The sequence below is a fragment of the Rana temporaria genome, chromosome 3, assembly GCF_905171775.1.
Source record: "Rana temporaria chromosome 3, aRanTem1.1, whole genome shotgun sequence".
NCBI classification, from domain to species: Eukaryota; Metazoa; Chordata; class Amphibia; order Anura; family Ranidae; genus Rana; species Rana temporaria.
Window position 1 is genome coordinate 112,485,212 of NC_053491.1, and position 18,110 is coordinate 112,503,321.

The window sequence follows — 18,110 nt, forward strand, 5'->3', positions numbered from 1 at the left end:
CATGCGAACGTTAGAGCGAGAGCAATAATTCTATCCCATGACCTCCTCTGTAACTCTAAACTGGTAAGCTGTAAAAAATGTTAAAGTGTTGCCTATGGAGATTTTTAAGTACCGAAGTTTGGTGCCATTCCACGAGAATGAAATAGAAAAGAAAGCAATAGAGTAAAACAGAACATAATAGAATAAAAGATACAAAAATTTAATAAAATAGAATAGAAAATAAAGTAAGAGAGTAGAAAATAAAAATTTTTTTTTTCAATTTCTTTATTTTTTCAAAATAAATTTTCCTCTTCATTTGTACAAAACATGGGAAATAGCAATCATCTTAACAAATATAAGTAAATAAATCCAAATACATTCCAAAGAATTTAGCATAATACAATCTCTCTATTCACTCCTCTCAAGAGAGGAAGAGAAGAAAGAAAGAAAAGGAAAAAGAAACAAAACAAGAAGGAACCAAACGATCACATTCCTACAATTGGGATCTTTCCATCTCCCTTATTTAATTCCCATCCTCCCACTCGCCGAGTTGAAGGCATGGCCAATTGATTCCCAAAATGAATCCATAAACAAAGGGGGGGAGGGCACTGTAAGGGATAGCATTTGATAAACAAACAAAAATTTCAAATTCCCTAATATTTGGGCATGGGGGGACGCTATCCCATGCCCTCCCTTCTATTATTTTATTTTAACCCACTCCCAGTGCTCTCTCCCCCCATGGTACTTATAGTTCCTTCTCGTTCCTTATTAAAATATACATTCACAAATTTCCCCACCCCACCCCCATCTAATTCCAAAGTTAATCAAAATAATAATAATAAAAAAAAAAAAGGGAGGGAAAAAGAAAGGAAAAAAAAAGAAGTTGTATCTCTCCCTCCCCCCCCCCCACATACCCTACTCCTCCCCCGTCAATCCTCCTCCATCCTCAGACTGAATCCAATCATTCCATGGTGTCCAAATCTTCCTATAAACCTCTCCCTGTTTCCTACTTGCCCATATCAGATCCTCCATTCTATTTACTTCTTCCACCTTCCTAATCCACATACTCAAAGTAGGGGGTTGTATTTGTTTCCATTTAAGCGGTATGCATGCTTTAGCAGCATTCAACAGGTGATACAGTAATTGGTTCCCTTTTATTCCCCAGGAAATGTCTGACAGATGCAGCAGGAAGAAAGCTGGGTCCTCTGGTATAGTCTTTTTGCTAAATTTTTGTATAATCTTCCGGACCCCTCCCCAAAACCCCCTAATTTTAGAGCATGTCCAAAAAATATGCACCATCGTACCTTTTTCTGCCTTACATCTCCAGCATTCGTCTTTTATGTTTGGGTAGTATCTATGTAGCTTATCTGGAGTCCTGTACCATTGTGCAATTATTTTGTAGTTGCATTCCTGCATTTTGGTACAGGTAGCTGTCTTAAATATAGCTTTTATCATTTTAGTTTTTTGTTTTTCCTCAAAAATCCTACCCAGGTCTGATTCCCATTTCTGGAAAAAAGGCAACTGGAAGTTTCCTGATGGACTACTCAGTATTGCATACATTTTAGATATTGTATGTATACTTGGTTCTTCTTCCATACATTGTTTCTCAAATTGTGACATTTCCCGATCCCGGTACCATGGAATCACTTGGGAATTTAAGAAATGTGTTAATTGTGCTGCTTGCCAGAACTCCAGCTGATAAGGTCCATTTTTATCCATCAAGTTCTGTATTGTTACCCACTTGCCTTCGTTTCTGAAATGGGAAATCTGGTATATCCCCTTCTCAATCAATGCCGAAAAGGGGCCTTTCTGTATGCCAGGTATAAACTGCGGATTACCCAGTATTGGTGCAAGAGACGAATTATCCGTAGAAATTAATTGCCTAGAGAACAAATTATAACAAATCCTTAAAGTTGTACCTATTGTTGGTTTTTTTTTTGTGTTAGTTGCAACTACTTTATAGCACCATGGGGCTCTACTTAGTAATTCTTTACATTGTAATTGTTCTAAGTTTGGCCATATCTTTGTGTTCTTATGTCTACACCAATCAAGTACTCGACCCAAGTGTACTGACTGGTAATATTTATAGATATCTGGTACTGCTAAGCCTCCATATTGCCTTGGTAAGGATAGCAGTGAAAGTAGTAGAAAATAAATTAAAGCGGTAGTTCACCCCCCCCCCCCCCCCCGACACATTTTACCATCGAGACAGGCATTGTAGCGCGAGCTACAGTATGCCTGTCCCGATTTTTTTAACCCCGGACTCACCTTGTAATCGGAGATCGTATTTTTCGGCTCCCGCGGGGAATGGGCGTGCCTATGGAGAGGGAGGATGATTGATGGCCGGCCCTGGCACGTCACTCTCCCCGAAGACAGCCGGAGTAGGTCTCGGCTCTTCACGGCGCCTGCGCACAGGCTATGCGCATGCGTCGTGAAGACCAAGCCTATTTCGGCTATTTCCGGAGAAGCGTGACGCGCCAGAGCCGGCCGTCAATCATCCTCCGTCTCCATAGGCACGCCCATTCCCCGGTATCTTCAATCTACGAGAACAAGGTGAGTACGGGGGTAAAAAATTTGGGACAGGCATACTGTAGCTCGCGCTACAATGCCTGATTTTATGGTAAAATAAAAATAGATCGATAGGGTGAACCCCCGCTTTAATATAATAGAAAAGAATAGGATAGAATAGAAAAGAATAGAAAATAAAAAAACAATAGAATAGAATAATATAAAATAATACAATTGTCTTCTGAAATTTGAATAGAATTAATTTGAATAGAATAGATTTGAATAGAATAAAAAAGAAAAGAATATAACAAAATAGGAAGAATATAACCGTCTTCCGAAATATGAATAGAATAAATTAGATTTTGAATGGAATACATTTGAATTAGAATAGAATAGATTAGAATAGAAAATAATAAAATAGAATAGAAAATAAAAAACAATAGAATAGAATCAAATAGAATATAACTGTCTTCTGAAATTCAAATAGAATACATTTGAATTTGAATAGGATTGAATAGAATTAACAACAGAATAGAAAAAAAATAGAAACAATATACTTTCGAAGAGGATAAATTTGAATTAGATTAACATTTTCCAAATTTGGTCAAATTAAATTAATTTCAGCTGAATTCGGAAATTTTGAATCAAATCTGAAAATGAATAAACAAAATTAAATTAAACAAATTTAACTAAACAAAATGATAAGGCCACTTTCACACTGGGGCGTTGCCGGCGCTAGCGGCAAAGCGGCACTTGTTTTAGCGGCGCTTTACCGCTGTTATAGCGGGGTTTTATCACCGCTTTTCAGGTAGTAACGGGGTACTCTTAAACCCAAAGAAGGGGTTAAAGGAGCCCGTGATGCGGCACTTCCGAAGCACCTGAAAAGCTGTGCCCACTCATTGCAATGGGCAGGGGCGGTGGAGGAGCAGTGTATACAGAGCTCCCAAACCAACCCAAAGATGCTGCTTGGAGGACTTTTGCTCACTCTTTCTCCAGTGTAATAGCACTCAATGCAATGAATAGGAGGCAGTTTTAGCCCTAAAACGCCTAAAAACATCCTCAGTGTGAAAGGGGTCTAAGGAATCGAAATAAAACAAATGTTTTGGTTCTGCACATGTCTACATATAGTTACTGCCCATTGGATTCCATTGTAGTGAGATGGGGGTGCAGGTGATCTGTGGGGCTGATCTGTGGGGGGGGGACCTGTGCAAGTGATCTGTGGGGATGGTCTGTGCGGGTGATTTGTGCGGGTGATCTGTGGGGGGTGATCTGTGGGGGTGATCTGTGGGGCTGATCTGTGCGGGTGATCTGTGCGGGTGATCTGTGCGGGTGATCTGTGGGGGTGATCTGTGGGGGTGACCTGTGCGGGTGATCTGTGGGGGTGACCTGTGCGGGTGATCTGTGGGGGTGACCTGTGCGGGTGATCTGTGGGGGTGATCTATGCGGGTGACCTGTGCGGGTGACCTGTGCGGGTGATCTGTGCGGGTGATCTGTGGGGGTGATCTGTGGGGGTGATCTGTGGGGGTGATCTGTGGGGGTGATCTGTGGGGGTGATCTGTGCGGGTGATCTGTGCAGTGCAGGTGATCTGTGGGGGTGACCTGTGCGGGTGATCTGTGGGGGGGATCTGTGCGGGTGATCTGTGGGGGTTATTTGTGGGGGTGATCTGTGGGGGTGATTTGTGGGGGTGATCTGTGGGGGTGATCTGTGGGGGTGATTTGTGGGGGTGATCTGTGCGAGTGATTTGTGGGGGTGATCTGTGGGGGTGATCTGTAGGGGTGATCTGTGCAGGTGATCTGTGCAGGGTGATCTGTGCGGGTGATTTGTGGGGGTGATCTGTGGGGGTGATTTGTGGGGGTGATTTGTGGGGGTGATTTGTGGGGGTGATTTGTGCAGGGTGATCTGTGCGGGTGATCTGTGCGGGTGATCTGTGCGGGTGATCTGTGCGGGTGATCTGTGCGGGTGATCTGTGGGGGTGATCTGTGGGGGTGATCTGTGGGGGTGATCTGTGGGGGTGATCTGTGGGGGTTATTTGTGGGGGTGATTTGTGGGGGTGATTTGTGGGGGTGATTTGTGGGGGTGATTTGTGGGGGTGATTTGTGGGGGTGATTTGTGGGGGTGATTTGTGGGGGTGATTTGTGGGGGTGATTTGTGGGGGTGATTTGTGGGGGTGATTTGTGGGGGTGATTTGTGGGGGTGATTTGTGGGGGTGATTTGTGGGGGTGACCTGTGCGGGTGATCTGTGCGGGTGATCTGTGGGGGTTATTTGTGGGGGTGATCTGTGGGGGTGATCTGTGGGGGTGATCTGTGGGGGTGATCTGTGGGGGTGATTTGTGGGGGTGATTTGTGGGGGTGATCTGTGGGGGTGATCTGTGCGAGTGATTTGTGGGGGTGATCTGTGGGGGTGATCTGTGGGGGTGATCTGTGCGAGTGATTTGTGGGGGTGATCTGTGGGGGTGATCTGTAGGGGTGATCTGTGCAGGTGATCTGTGCAGGGTGATCTGTGCAGGGTGATCTGTGCGGGTGATTTGTGCGGGTGATTTGTGGGGGTGATTTGTGGGGGTGATTTGTGCAGGGTGATTTGTGCAGGGTGATTTGTGCAGGGTGATTTGTGCAGGGTGATCTGTGCGGGTGATCTGTGGGGGTGATCTGTGGGGGTGATCTGTGCGGGTGATCTGTGCAGGGTGATCTGTGCAGGGTGATCTGTGCGGGTGACCTGTGCGGGTGACCTGTGGGGGGGATCTGTGGGGGTTATTTGTGGGGGTGATCTGTGGGGGTGATCTGTGGGAGTGATTTGTGGGGGTGATCTGCTTTCCAGGTGGGGACGTAACTTGTGATATGTTTGGTTTCCATTGGGAAAAACCAGGGTCAGTTCTGTCCCTTCCCCCCTCTCAGGTCATACATCTCCTGTGACCTCAGGGTACCAATTTTGGGGTGCAGTCCAAGTGAGAGCCATTTATTATGGACTATGGCCTCAGTTCCCCATCCAGACTGCTCTGTCTGAACCCCTTCACCATGTCTGCATGATTTCCTGTACCAAATACACAGACAGGGCTGATTGGTGTCAGGAGGCGTCCAGCGTGGTCACCTGTGACACACTTGGATGATAAGCGCATCCCTGGGATTCCCTGCTCTAGCCTGCCCCCTGTGGGTACAGATGATAAGCGGCCACTTTGTGCTGCTCCGTGTTTCCGGGTGGAACAATTTTCTGGTGCACCGCGTATGATGGCGGCGGAAGCCGGTGGAGGGGAGCCGCTGGTCCGCTTTGTGAAGCTGAGTGGCAGAGCTGCAGGTGAGGGCTGTGGTGGGGGGTAATGGGGAGGTGGTGATGAGGGCACAGCGGTGTCAGGGGCACGTAGGAGGCCGGCTCCTAGGACCAGTGTGTATGGGGGGGACTGTACCCTCAGCGCTCCGCAGACATTGTGACCTTCTCTATACATTGCTCACCTGTACCGCTTCGTACGTTGTTGGGGGCGGTGCCTCTGGAAGAGATCTCTCGTTGCCAATAGCAACCATTAAGTTTGCAGCTGTTGTTTCTGCACTTTGAAAATGAAACCTGGATGCTGATTGGTTGCTCTGGGCAACAGTCGTTTTTATGTTAGCTTGCTGGAAGCATAACTTTGCCCTGAACTTAAAGCAGGGTTGCAAGGGTTAAAGAGGTTCTCAAGGTTTTTTTTATTTATTATTATTTAACGCTGTGTTTGCTGCAGCTCCCCTCCTACCTGATCATCTTCATCCAGCGATGTGCTGGAGAGCAGCGACTCTCCCCCCCCCCCCTCCTCATAGGCTCAGAGACAGCAGTGGGTGCCATTGGCTCCTGTTGTCAATCACAGTCAGTGAGCAGATCTGAGCTCTGTGTGACAATGAACACGCAGAGCGTGGCTCATGATTGAGCCCCACACAAGTGCCCCCATAGCAAGCAGCTTGCTATTGGGGGGAGGAGCCAGGAGCTCCAGCAGGGAACCGAGAAGAGGAAGATCAGGGCTGTTATGTACAGGTAAGTATAACTTGTTTGGTATTTAAAAAAATTAACCTTTACTATCATTTTAACCACTTGTAGATTTACTGTGATCCATTAGCAAAGTGACATACCCATATGCCACGGGGTCTTCCTGATAAAGCAGTGCGCATGCGCACGCCTCCTGCTGACCTATACTGTGACTGTAGCTTGCAGCTAGTTGTATAGTTATAGCTGAAACCTGCAAATCGGCTGTGGCCAATCACAACGGAGTGTTCATTGTTTACCAACACACAGAACTCTGTACACAGAAAGCAATATGGCAGTCTGTTCTCCCTGAAATCTACTCTGAGTTCAGGGAGAAAAGGCAACCAGATCTGCGAGTAAAAGCGGCACACATTCCGCTTGTTAGGTACACGGGTAACATCTTTATTGCCCCTTCCCATCAGTATTTTCACTGATCGCTGCATTAGTGTCACTAGCAAAGTGCTTGTCAGTTAGTGAACCGCTCAGCCAGTCAGTGTCTGTTGGTGCCAGATTGCCCGCCACCCTATCGTAGTCGCACTGTAAGTTGCTGATGATCGCCATTACAGTATAGTGTCTGTACACGTCAGTATCTTGATCAGAACTATAGTAGTGACCCCAAAAACACAATTTGGTCTATACCAAAGACATTTAGCGGTATAAATTTTGGCCCAAATGTATGAAGAAATTAGATTTTATTGGATATGTTTTATAACCGAGAGTATAAAATACTGTTGTTTTTTTTTTTTTCCCCCCAACATTTTAGTTATTTTTTTTTTTTTTTAATTGGCAAAAAATAAAACAAAACCCAGTGGTGATCAAATACCAATAACAAAGAGAACTCTATTTATGTGGAAATAATATTAACTTAATACGTCTACAGTATTATTGTATGATCGTGCAATTGGCAGTTTAAATGGCACATTGCTGAATGGTAGTAAATAATTCTTTGGTCGTGAAGGGAGTAAAATATTCCAGAGGCCAAGTGATTAAAGTGGAGCTTTACCCATAAAAGCTTGATTAAAAATGTTCTTTAGCAAGTAGCATACATTCCACAGTAATAATTATGCTACCAGTTAGTATGTGCTGTAAATTGCCTCCAGCATTGCTCCTGTTTTTTTTTTTTTTTTGCTGGATTCTGCCATTTTGCTGAAGCCCAGAGCCCCTGAGCAGAAGTAAATCATAAAGGGGAATTAATCCCTCAATTTAAGGGTCCTTTCACACGGAGCGGACCGTTTCTGTGTCCGCTCCGTGTGTCTGCCAAAGCTCAGCGGGGATCATCCGTCATCCCCGCTGAGCTGTCGGCGGATAGGTGGTCCCCGCACACAGTGCAGAGACCGCCCTGTCTCTGCTCCGCTCTCCCCTATGGGGAATCGGATGCAGATGGACCGTCTGTCCGTCTGCATCCGATCCGTTCCGCCGGACGGAAGAAAAATATGTTTTCTTCCAGTCGCAAAAGCGGATCCCAACTAACGCGGATGGTCGTGGACGTTAGCGGATGCTCCATCCGCTAACGGACGCGATCCCATAGGGATTCATTACAAGTTCGTAAACGGACTTGTAATGAACGGACGAGCGGAGCGGACGTCTGAAAGGGGCCTAACAAAGTTACAATCCTGGAATACTAGGATTGCGAACTGTCCCAATTGCTTGTTTCCTTAACTAAACTGTCTAAGACTCAAATGTCTGGTGTGCTTAGCCCCCGTTCACACCTAGGCGTATATACGCCTGTAGTGCGATGCCGCTGCAGCCCCGAGACGCCAGAGGGATGATTTAACATGCACCTCTATGGAGATGGTTCACATCTCCACGCCGAACGCCGTACGTCTGCCGACTGAAAAAAAGTCCCGGACCTTTTTTTCAGGCGGCGTTCGGCATAGGAGATGTGAACCATCTCCATAGAGGGGGTGAAGGCTGCATTCACAATCGTGGCGTTTTGTCGCGGGAAATTGCGGTACAAAACGCCGCTATTTGTCGCCGCAATTCGTGGGACAAAACGCTGTGATTTTGTACGCCGAGATGTGAATGCAGCCTTACTGATCACATGTGCAGCACCATGGCAGTTGCAGTTCAAACAGAAGCAGCTTCCATGGCTGTAAAAGATAGGAGGATTTAATTCCGCTTTCAAATGGAAGTAAGCCCTCCTATCGTGTTCAGCCAAGAAAGCTGCCATCTTTGCCTCTGTTTGATCTGCAACTGTCATCAGTTATGACACCAGAGATTTGACAGTTTGGTTGAGAACCCAAGCAAATGTGACAGTTGGCCTTACCGGAATGCCAGGAATATGCGCAGGGGGGAGACAGCGTGTCACTGTTGACAACCGCCGCTCCATACCATGGAATGGAGGGTCCAAACAGGTCCGCCTGAAAAACTGACAGGCGGACCTGATCAGAAAGCCAGTGTGAAAGGGGCCTTACAAAACTGGGGAATGTTGGCACAGGAACTTGCAGGTGTTGCATCGCTGGAGGGAGGCGAGTATTATAAAGGTTCAGTTCTGCTTTAATTCTGCAACATTTTGGTTAGTGGGGGAAACTGACAGACTTCATGGCATGCTGAGAATTACTGATGTGGCAAATGGAAGTTACAGGGTCTTCCATTTGGTTATAGCAGGGATCTCCAAACATTTTAAACAAAGGGCCGGTTTATTGTCCTTCAGACTCTTGGAGGGCTGGACTTTGGCCAGCGGGAGTGCAAATTTTCCTGGCATCAGTGGGAGTAAACATCTGGTATTAGGGGGAGGAATAGTGCCCCATTGCTGTTATCATAGGGAGGATGATTGCCCCATTAGTGGTGTCAGTGGGAGAAATGGTGCTCCATTGTCGGTGTCAGATGGCAGAATAGTGTCTCGTTTCAGTGGGAGGGATAGTGCTCCAAGAGCCGGAAAAAGGCAAGCAAAGGGCCGCAGTTTAGAGACCACTGGGTTATAGGAAGCAGAGTTCAGAAATGTTTTTTTACAGCATATTAAGTATTTTTGCTTATGTTTTTGGTATATGTTGTGTTTTTTTTTTTTTTTTTACATTCAGGGATTTAAAGTGTATTTAACGTCCAAACTTATTTTGGTTGTGCCAATTTGGAAAAGGTCAACATCTATTTTTATTATACAGAATTTATACAGCACCAATAGTTTACAACATGAGGGCAGACAATGGTTACAAAACAATTTAATACAGGGGGAATCATTGGGTCCTGCTCATTGGAGCTTACAATCTAGAAGGGAGAGTCAAGCAATCCAAAAGGTAATAACCGTAGGGGATAAGCTGAGGGAGAAAATAAAAGTACAGTTGTTAGGAGGCAGGATAGGCCTTTTTGAAGAGAGAGGGTTTTCAGGGACCGGGTAGGAGATAGTCAGAAAAAGGCAGAACACTTTGGAGCGCTGCGAGTCTAGGGGCCAAGTAGAGTGCTCTGATGAAGAGCAATCAGACCCAGTGCAGCCAGCACAGCATGAAAAAAGATGCGATAATCAATGAAAAAACACAAAGTGCAGTTCTCTGAAAGAATGATCAAATAAATTCTATAACGTAGTACTGTATGCACAAACAGCACTATTTATTACATAAAGTAAATAAATAGATGAACAGTCAAAGTTTAAAATAAATGGTAGTGAACGTTACCAGTGACCTCAGAGTGGATAAGGGGGAAACAATTATCCGGGAGGCTTGCCTGGAGATGGTTTGAACATCAATCACCATCCAAGGAAATGGAGGGGATAAAATTCAGTTCCCAGAGGGGGAGTGTACTGGCTGCTGGCAAAAACCTGCCAGGTACATTAAAACGTATGTCAAATCTTTATTGCTGTTTGTGTCCTCACTAGGAAGATTCACTCTTCTGTTGGCTCTTGTCACCACAACAGAAAGTGATATGAAATCCAAAATATTATAGTTGTCACCAGAAGAGGTAAGGCAAAATGGGGACACCTGTTCTGGTGGGCATTGTCAAAGTGTGAATTCACCTTACTTGCCACTTACTTGTAGAATATTCCTCCCATTTACTGATGTCACCAGGGCAAAAAGTAAAGGAAAATGGCACACTAGCTCATTATAAAGTACTTACCTGAGATTGAAGTCCCCACAGAGGCCTTCGTTCGCCTCCTCCTCTGCCTCCATGATACCCGGAGTGACTTCCGGGTATCGCTGCTCCGGCGCTGTGACTGGTCGGAGCAGCGACGACGTCACTCCTGCGCATGTACGCGGGAGCCGCCACTAACGGCATGATGCCGTTAGTAGCGGCACGCTCAGTGCGTCTGCGCCCGATGTTTTGCAAATATCTCCTAAACCTTTAAGGTTTGGGAGATATTTTAAGCACCTACAGGTAGGCCTTAACCTAGGCTTACCTGTAGGTTAAAGTGGTTGTAAAGGGTTTATAACCACTTTCAGCACCCAGCTAACACTTTATAAATGCTTCACTAATACGCTTAAAGTGATACTATAGGTTCAGTTTATTTAAAAAAAAAAAAAAACGTGTCCCCTGAACGCCGTTTTTCTGGGGTCCCCAGCGGCTCTCTCGGCTCCTCCCCACTTTAGATAACCCCCTATGGGAAGCGCTCTTCCAAGGGGGTTACCTTGCGGGCGGTGCTCCCGAGTCCTGCATTCGGCGTCCATAGCCATTTGATTGACAGCAGATGAAGCCAATGGCTGCGCTGCTATCAATCTATCCAATGAAGAGTCTAGAACCCTGGGCAAAGATCCAGCGCCTTCTCAACGTGGGACTTTCCAGGGCTCAGCTAAGTAAAAAGGGGGGCTGGGGGGCAGGAACTATCAGATATTTTTTTTTTTTTACATTAACCATTCTCCTTTTAGATTTGTATGATTTATCTGATAAGCAGATCCCCTGGGATTGTTGTCCCCCCCACCCCCCACACCGTTTTCTTCCTTACCCCCCCCCCCCTACTCGCCTCAAGCAGCATGTCGTTTTCATGGAGCATCAACACTCGTCGGTCACCTCCATTGATTTTCAAAAGTCAAACTCTATAATAAGAGCACCTAGAGCATTTAAAGTGGTTGTAAAGACACTTTGGGGGTTATTTGCTAAAGGAAAATTCACTTTGCACTACAAGTGCACTTCAAAGTGCAGTCGCTGTAGATCCGAGAGGGGCATGCAAGGAAAATAAAAAAAACAGCATTTTAGCTTGCACATGATTGGATGATAAAATCAGCAGAGCTTCCCCTCAGATTTACAGCGACTGTACTTCCAAGTGCCTTTTGTAAATGACCCCATTTGTGTATTTATAGATCCCCATCTGTTCAATGATATGTTGTGCCCCAATGTATGTTCTTATTTCAGAATGCCTCTCGGCGCTCACGTGACTGCCCACTGCTTTCCTCCCTGATCTGAGAAGCACAGCGGGAGGGGCTAAGAATCCCTCTGATGTCAACCAAGAGAAGGGGAGGAAGGGAGCGGTGGGCAGTCACGTGAAATAAGGGATATAGCATATTTTTTATGTATAGCACATAACATCATCGAGGAAATCTATAAAGTAGGGGAGAGCAGCACCAAGCCGGATCAGCCAAGTATTTTAGATGATAGAAAAGGTCCAAATTACACGGCACAAGCACTCTAGGTTACAACCACTTTAAATCGTTGGAGCTGTGATATCCATGGCTGCCGAATTTGTAATGTAAATCCGTTCAGATCGCCATGAGCCTTTCACTGATCATTTTATCCATAAGCTTATTTTATCTGCCTCCCTACGGGATTCTTCACACCACTGAGCTGCGGGTGTGGTGCGTTTTTGAAAAGTCGTGCTTGCAGCATATTTGGTGCAGGTTTTCAAAACCGCACCAAAGATGAAAAGCCTCCTTTTGTAATGGAAAAAACACCAAAAATGTGGCAAAAAACACCTGTTGCGTTTTTTGTCGCACGCCCATGTTTAACAGGTGCATGCTGGGTAATGGGCACCCAGAAAACGCATTTGTGTTTTATATGCATTTTTTTTTCTCCAGCAGAACAGTGTGAAAGCAGCTTAAACATACACACATACAATGCCATTTCTTTAGATTTGTATTTGGATTGCTTTTTGGTTGCAACCAGTTTTTGTTTTCAGATATACAATCTACTAGGGTGTGTGCACTTGTTCCTGCACAGATCTGGTGTACAGTGATGATTACACATTGGTCGTGTTTTCTTGCATTTAGTTCAGCTGATCTCGGTTACTTTTGTTTTTAGTGCTGAGTGAAGGGTTAAAAGTCGATAGCCTTGTAGAACAATTTGGGATTTGCGTATACAGACACCACCTCTGTTTACACATCTTTTTGTAGTGTTTATGTGACTCAGACTTTGATAGCAGACAGATGGCTTACAGTTGAATATCACCTGGAACATTGTCCAGAGCAGTTAGATGCCTTGTATAGAGTTACACTAGAGCTGCATGATTCTGGCTAAAATGAGAATCACATTTATTTTTCTTCCTTAGAATAAAGATCATGATTCCCACGGCGTGACATCATCTTTCACATTATACAAAAAAATTAGACTAACTTTACAGATTCGTTTTTCTTTTAAATAAATGAAGGTGTACCTTTTTCCCCAAAAAATTGCTTTTGAAAGACCGATGCACAAATATGGTGTGACATAAAATATTGTGACAACCACCATTTTATTCTCTAGGGCAGGGGTCTCAAACTCAAATTACCTGAGGGCCACAAGACAAGTTTTCATATGCCATGGGGGGCCGCATGCAAACTTTCAAACTTCAAAAACAACAGTACTGGTGTCAGCGAACACATTATTAACCCCCAGCACTGGTGTCAGTGAGCGCATTATTACCACCTGCACTGGTGTAAGCCAGGGTTTGACAAATTTTGCTTGGAATCTAGGAGCCAGCTAAAAAAGTTAGGAGCCAGAAAACGCACCCCGTCCCGACGGGCTTGCGCGCAGAAGCGAAAACATACGCGAGCAGCGCCCGCATATGTAAACGGTGTTCAAACCACACATGTGAGGTATTGCTGCGATTGGTAGAGTGAGAGCAATAATTCTAGCACTAGACCTCCTCTGTAACTTAAAACATGCAACCTGTAGATTTTTTTTAAACGTCGCCTATGAAGATTTTAAAGGGTAAAAAAGTTTGTCGGCATTCCACAAGCGGACGCAATTTTGAAGCGTGACATGTTGGGTATGAATTTACTCGGCGTAACATTATCTTTCATAATATAAAAAAAAAATGGGGATAACTTTACTGTTGTCTTATTTTTTAATTAAAAGTGTAATTTTGTCCCAAAAAAGTGCACTTGTAAGACCGCTGCGCAAATACGGCGTGTAAGAAAGTATTGCAACGATCGCCATTTTATTCTCTAGGGTGTTAGGATAAAAAATATATATAATGTTTGGGGGGTTCTAATTGGAGGGAAGAAGATGGCAGTGAAAATAGTGTAAAATGACATTAGAATTGCTGTTTAACTTGTAATGCTTAACTTCTAATACCAACGGCCACCACCAGATGGCGCCAGCTCACATCTGGTGGTAATAACTTGTAATACCAACGGCTCACCACCAGATAGCACCAGCTCTTTGCTCCTCACACCCTGCCTGCGTGCCATTTATAACTGGTCCGCGGGCCGCAAATGCTCTAGGGTCTCTGCTAAATATGTGTGTGTGTGTGTGTGTGTGTGTGTGTGTGTGTGTGTTTTAAAAGACCCCTACGCAAGTACCATGTGACATTAAAATATTGCAATGACCGCCATTTTACATTTTATTATCCAAAGTCTTTGCTATATGAGTTTATATATATATATATATATATATATATATATATATATATATATATATATATATATATATATATATATATATATATATATATATGGGAGCTGCAGTGGCTCAACGCGATTGGCACTGCGCTGACAAGCCATTCACCTCTGCAGCCAGGGGTTCGGATCCCGGTCTCGGCTACATATGAATTGAGTTTGGTGGTCTCAGCCCGGCTCCCGGTGGGTGTGCTATGCGAGGTAAGCCTGCGCTTAGTATGCCCACCCCCCTCCTACAAAAACCACCACACCTACACACGCACTCGAAATTGGGTTAACATGCACGCACTTTGACCACGCGGTCTCTAAAAAGAGAGGCGAAGGACTAACGGGGCTAGTTGAGCGGGCTAGATCCTCTCACTCCCTTATAGGGAGTCCCTCTGCCCCGTTGGGCTTCAAAGCGGAGCAGGTAGGGCGGGCTGTGTGGGAGGACCCCCTCACACACCCGCCATTGCCACCCGGGGCATGGAGAAAGGTGGCAGATTGCCTCTGGGGGAAGCCTGCCTACTCCCAACTCCTGCAGTCCGGCTCCTCTCTCGAGTACACGCACAAAATACACTTTAAAAATATATATATAGAATATATACTTTTTCTCTTTTTTTTTTTTTTTTTTTTTTTTTTTTTCTCTCATGTTTGGGGGTTCTAAGTAATTTTCTCCCAAAACCATACTTATTTTAACTTGTAAGCAACAAGTGTTAGAAATGGGCTTGGTCCCTAAGTGTATAATTAAAATACAATGCTTCCAGTGAAAGTATACGAAGAACTCCACAACTTGACTTTGTAATTGCAGCAGACCCCATACTGCCGGAACACAGCCCTGCATACTCTATATAGCTGATGCTACAAATAAAATTCTACAGCACTGGTGGTGGCCACAGTAATTAGTAGAGATAATAAATATCTATAGTGCATTTAAATGAGAAAATAGTAGCGCTATGTTCATACAATCAAGTCTAAGCAAATCTAAATGAACACATAAATCAAACACCACGTGAAATTGAATTGCATGTATATGTTTTAAAAATCAAAAAAAAGTATCCATAACATTTATTGGGTGAAAAAATCAAGTCCATAAGCTGTTAGAGCTGGTTCACACTGGGGCGACCTGGGATCCGACTTTAAGTCCCCCCCAAGTTGCCCGGTCTAGAAAATGAATGGAAGTGAATGAGAGCCGTCTTGGAGCTGGTTCACTTTTCCACGGCACGACTTCGGGGGCGACTCTGCAAGTCATCCTGAAGACTACTTCAGAGGCGACCTGCAAAACGACTTCTGTATAGAAGTCAATGCAGGCCGCCCCCGAAGTCGTGCAAGAACCTTTTCTAAGTCGGAGCGACTTGCGTCGCTCTTATTAGAATGGTTCCATTGCATTGAATGGAACGCGACTCGTCAGGCGGCTGAGCCGCCTGACCAGTCACCCCAGTGTGAACCGGCTCTTAATGTACACTACTGAAGTTGCTCCGACTTCAGAAAAGGTTCCTGTACTACTTCAATCTGACTTCTAGGCGACCTGTACCCATTGATTTCAATGGAAGTCGCCTCAGAAGTCGGATCACTGTCTTAACTGAAGCAACAATACAGGAAGAGAACATACATTTCTCAGGCAAACCCCTCCCTCCCCCTCCCTCCCACAGAGCTGATTGTTGTTTGATTGGCTACTGGAAAGCCTCCTGTCCTGGAGGCGACTTGAAGTTGCCTTGTACTGTCCTGGAGGCAACTTGAAGTTGCCTTGTAGGTTGCCTGATGATTCATACTCAAGTCGTGTCCAAGTTGCCTCCCAAAGTCGTACTAGAAGTCTTGTTGCCCCTGTGTGAATGGGGCTCTTATGTGTTTCCAAGTGATTAACGCAAACAAATAATCTTCTTTAGACAACATTGGATCAAATCTTCCCCCACACCGCTTGTGACTGTGATTCCACTCACCGGAAAGATCTGCATTGCATTCTCCTGCTCGGCAGAAAAGCTATATAAACCCACCAGGGTAAATAAACGATTCCAATGGTGTTCACCAGAAAGGAAATGCTCTGTAAAATGAAAAAGTGCTTCCAATAGTGAAGTATTGCAAGAACTATATATTGTAAAAATAGGCACACGTAACCTTCAACCATTGCACTTGCATCACTTCAAAGGCAAATCTTCTAAGGACAACAAAAGCTTGCAGCGGTGTATTGCGGTCACGGCGGACCTAGGATGTAGCCAGTTAATCTCACCCTCCAACAACGTCACAAATGGTTGCCGTACAGCCACGCCCCGACATGTTTTGCCATACCGACTTACTCATGGGATTGGCTGTACGGCACGGCCCCCCCCCCCTTCTACCCCTCTCATCACCCGTTTGCGGAAGGGATTCCTAATACTACTTATCAACATATTTTGGAGAAGGGTATCAAGACCGTAGAGCTCCGACCCTGGGTAGCAAGTTGTCCCCAAGCCTTTTCCAAAGTCATAATACCAGCATGAATTGGCTCCAGTTTCAGGGTACTTTTAAATGCGGCACCAATGGATGCAGGTATTGTAAACTGATTAAGACTGGACAACACATCCATTCTTGTTCCAGTGAGAAAAGCTTTCCAATCAAACATTTCATAAATTGTAATAATAAATTTGTCATATATGCGATTGGTTGCAGCATATGTAAACTCCCAGTACGTGGGTCGCACCACCCGCAGACTGAAAGACAGATTGCGCGATCACCTATATGACATTGACAAAAATCATGATACCAATGTGGCGAGACATTGGAACACCACACATTGTAAAGACATATCCAGCCTCGCTGTGCAAGGTATGGAAAAAATTATCACACCCATCAGAGGGGGGGGGGGGGGAACAAATTCAGAAACCTGTGTAGGAGAGAGGTATTCTGGATATTCTCTCTTCACACAAGAATTCCCAGGGGACTCAACTTCGAATGGGATGTTTCCCATTTTTTGGATTGACCGGCCTACCGGGTTTCTCTATCACACTGCATGGCGAATCAGCTCATTACATTCACACCTCATGAAACGTCTGCTTAGTTCATTATGATAATGTAATTTTTTTTCACAAGCGATTCACCACAGGTGATTCATGCGCTGGTATTCCCATGTGTGGTGAATTAGTCCCTCATACAATACTCGCACTTCATGAACTTTGTTCAACCTATTATGTTCTGTGACCATGAACTTTGTTCAACCTATTATGTTCTGTGACCCCTCGCATGCGATTTGTCACATGTGATTTTACACATGATGGTTCTTTCCATACACGATTTCTCATATATGACTTTTCACCTTCTTTTCATGTGCTCGCATGCCCATATGCTTCATTATTAAACATGTTTCATTACTGGGTTTATGGGCTTTTGTGTGATCAAACCAGATTCCTGATCTTCTTTTGTCTCCCCCCGCATGCGTACGCGTGTCTACATGTATGTGCATCATGGGCATATGGGTGCATACTTTCACGTGCATGCATGTTGATGGACACTTTTGCAAACTAGATCTTACTCCATTCACTTTTTGGGTCTTGGTATTAGTTGATGTTTTATGGGGTTTCTCATTTCATGGTACCCTTTTACTTTGTACAGATATGTACATTTGTTATGACCCCTATAACTCCCCTATTACATCATGATATCCAAGTACACCTATTATAGATATGGATTTTGAGGGTTCTACTTGTATATGTTACCCATAATTCTAAAATGGAAAAAAAAGTTTTTTTATATATGGTAATTTTACCAGTTTCAAGATTTATTTATTTTGGTACACTTTCCCCTCTTTTTTATATATGTACAGTCTTCATATGTCTTGTGCATCATTATTTACCGCTTTGTCGGTTCTTTTACAGCACACAGAAATGGATGTCTACACACACACATATATATACATAATTGAGGGATGCCATACATCCCCTTAGTGATGTAC

General features: G+C 44.5%; 1 protein-coding gene across 2 annotated transcripts in view; it reads left to right on the forward strand.

Moving 5' to 3' along the window:
• The first annotated feature begins 5,653 nt into the window (after positions 1-5,653).
• KLHDC10 (kelch domain containing 10) overlaps positions 5,654-18,110 on the forward strand; it is a 62,560-nt gene continuing 50,103 nt past the window's right edge. The window contains exon 1 of one of the 2 annotated variants that reach the window (XM_040343257.1): positions 5,654-5,777. In XM_040343257.1, the coding sequence (XP_040199191.1) occupies positions 5,708-5,777 (70 nt within the window). In that variant the 5' untranslated portion in view covers positions 5,654-5,707. The remainder of the gene's footprint in view (positions 5,778-18,110) is intronic. The other variant, XM_040343258.1, reaches the window with a different exon arrangement.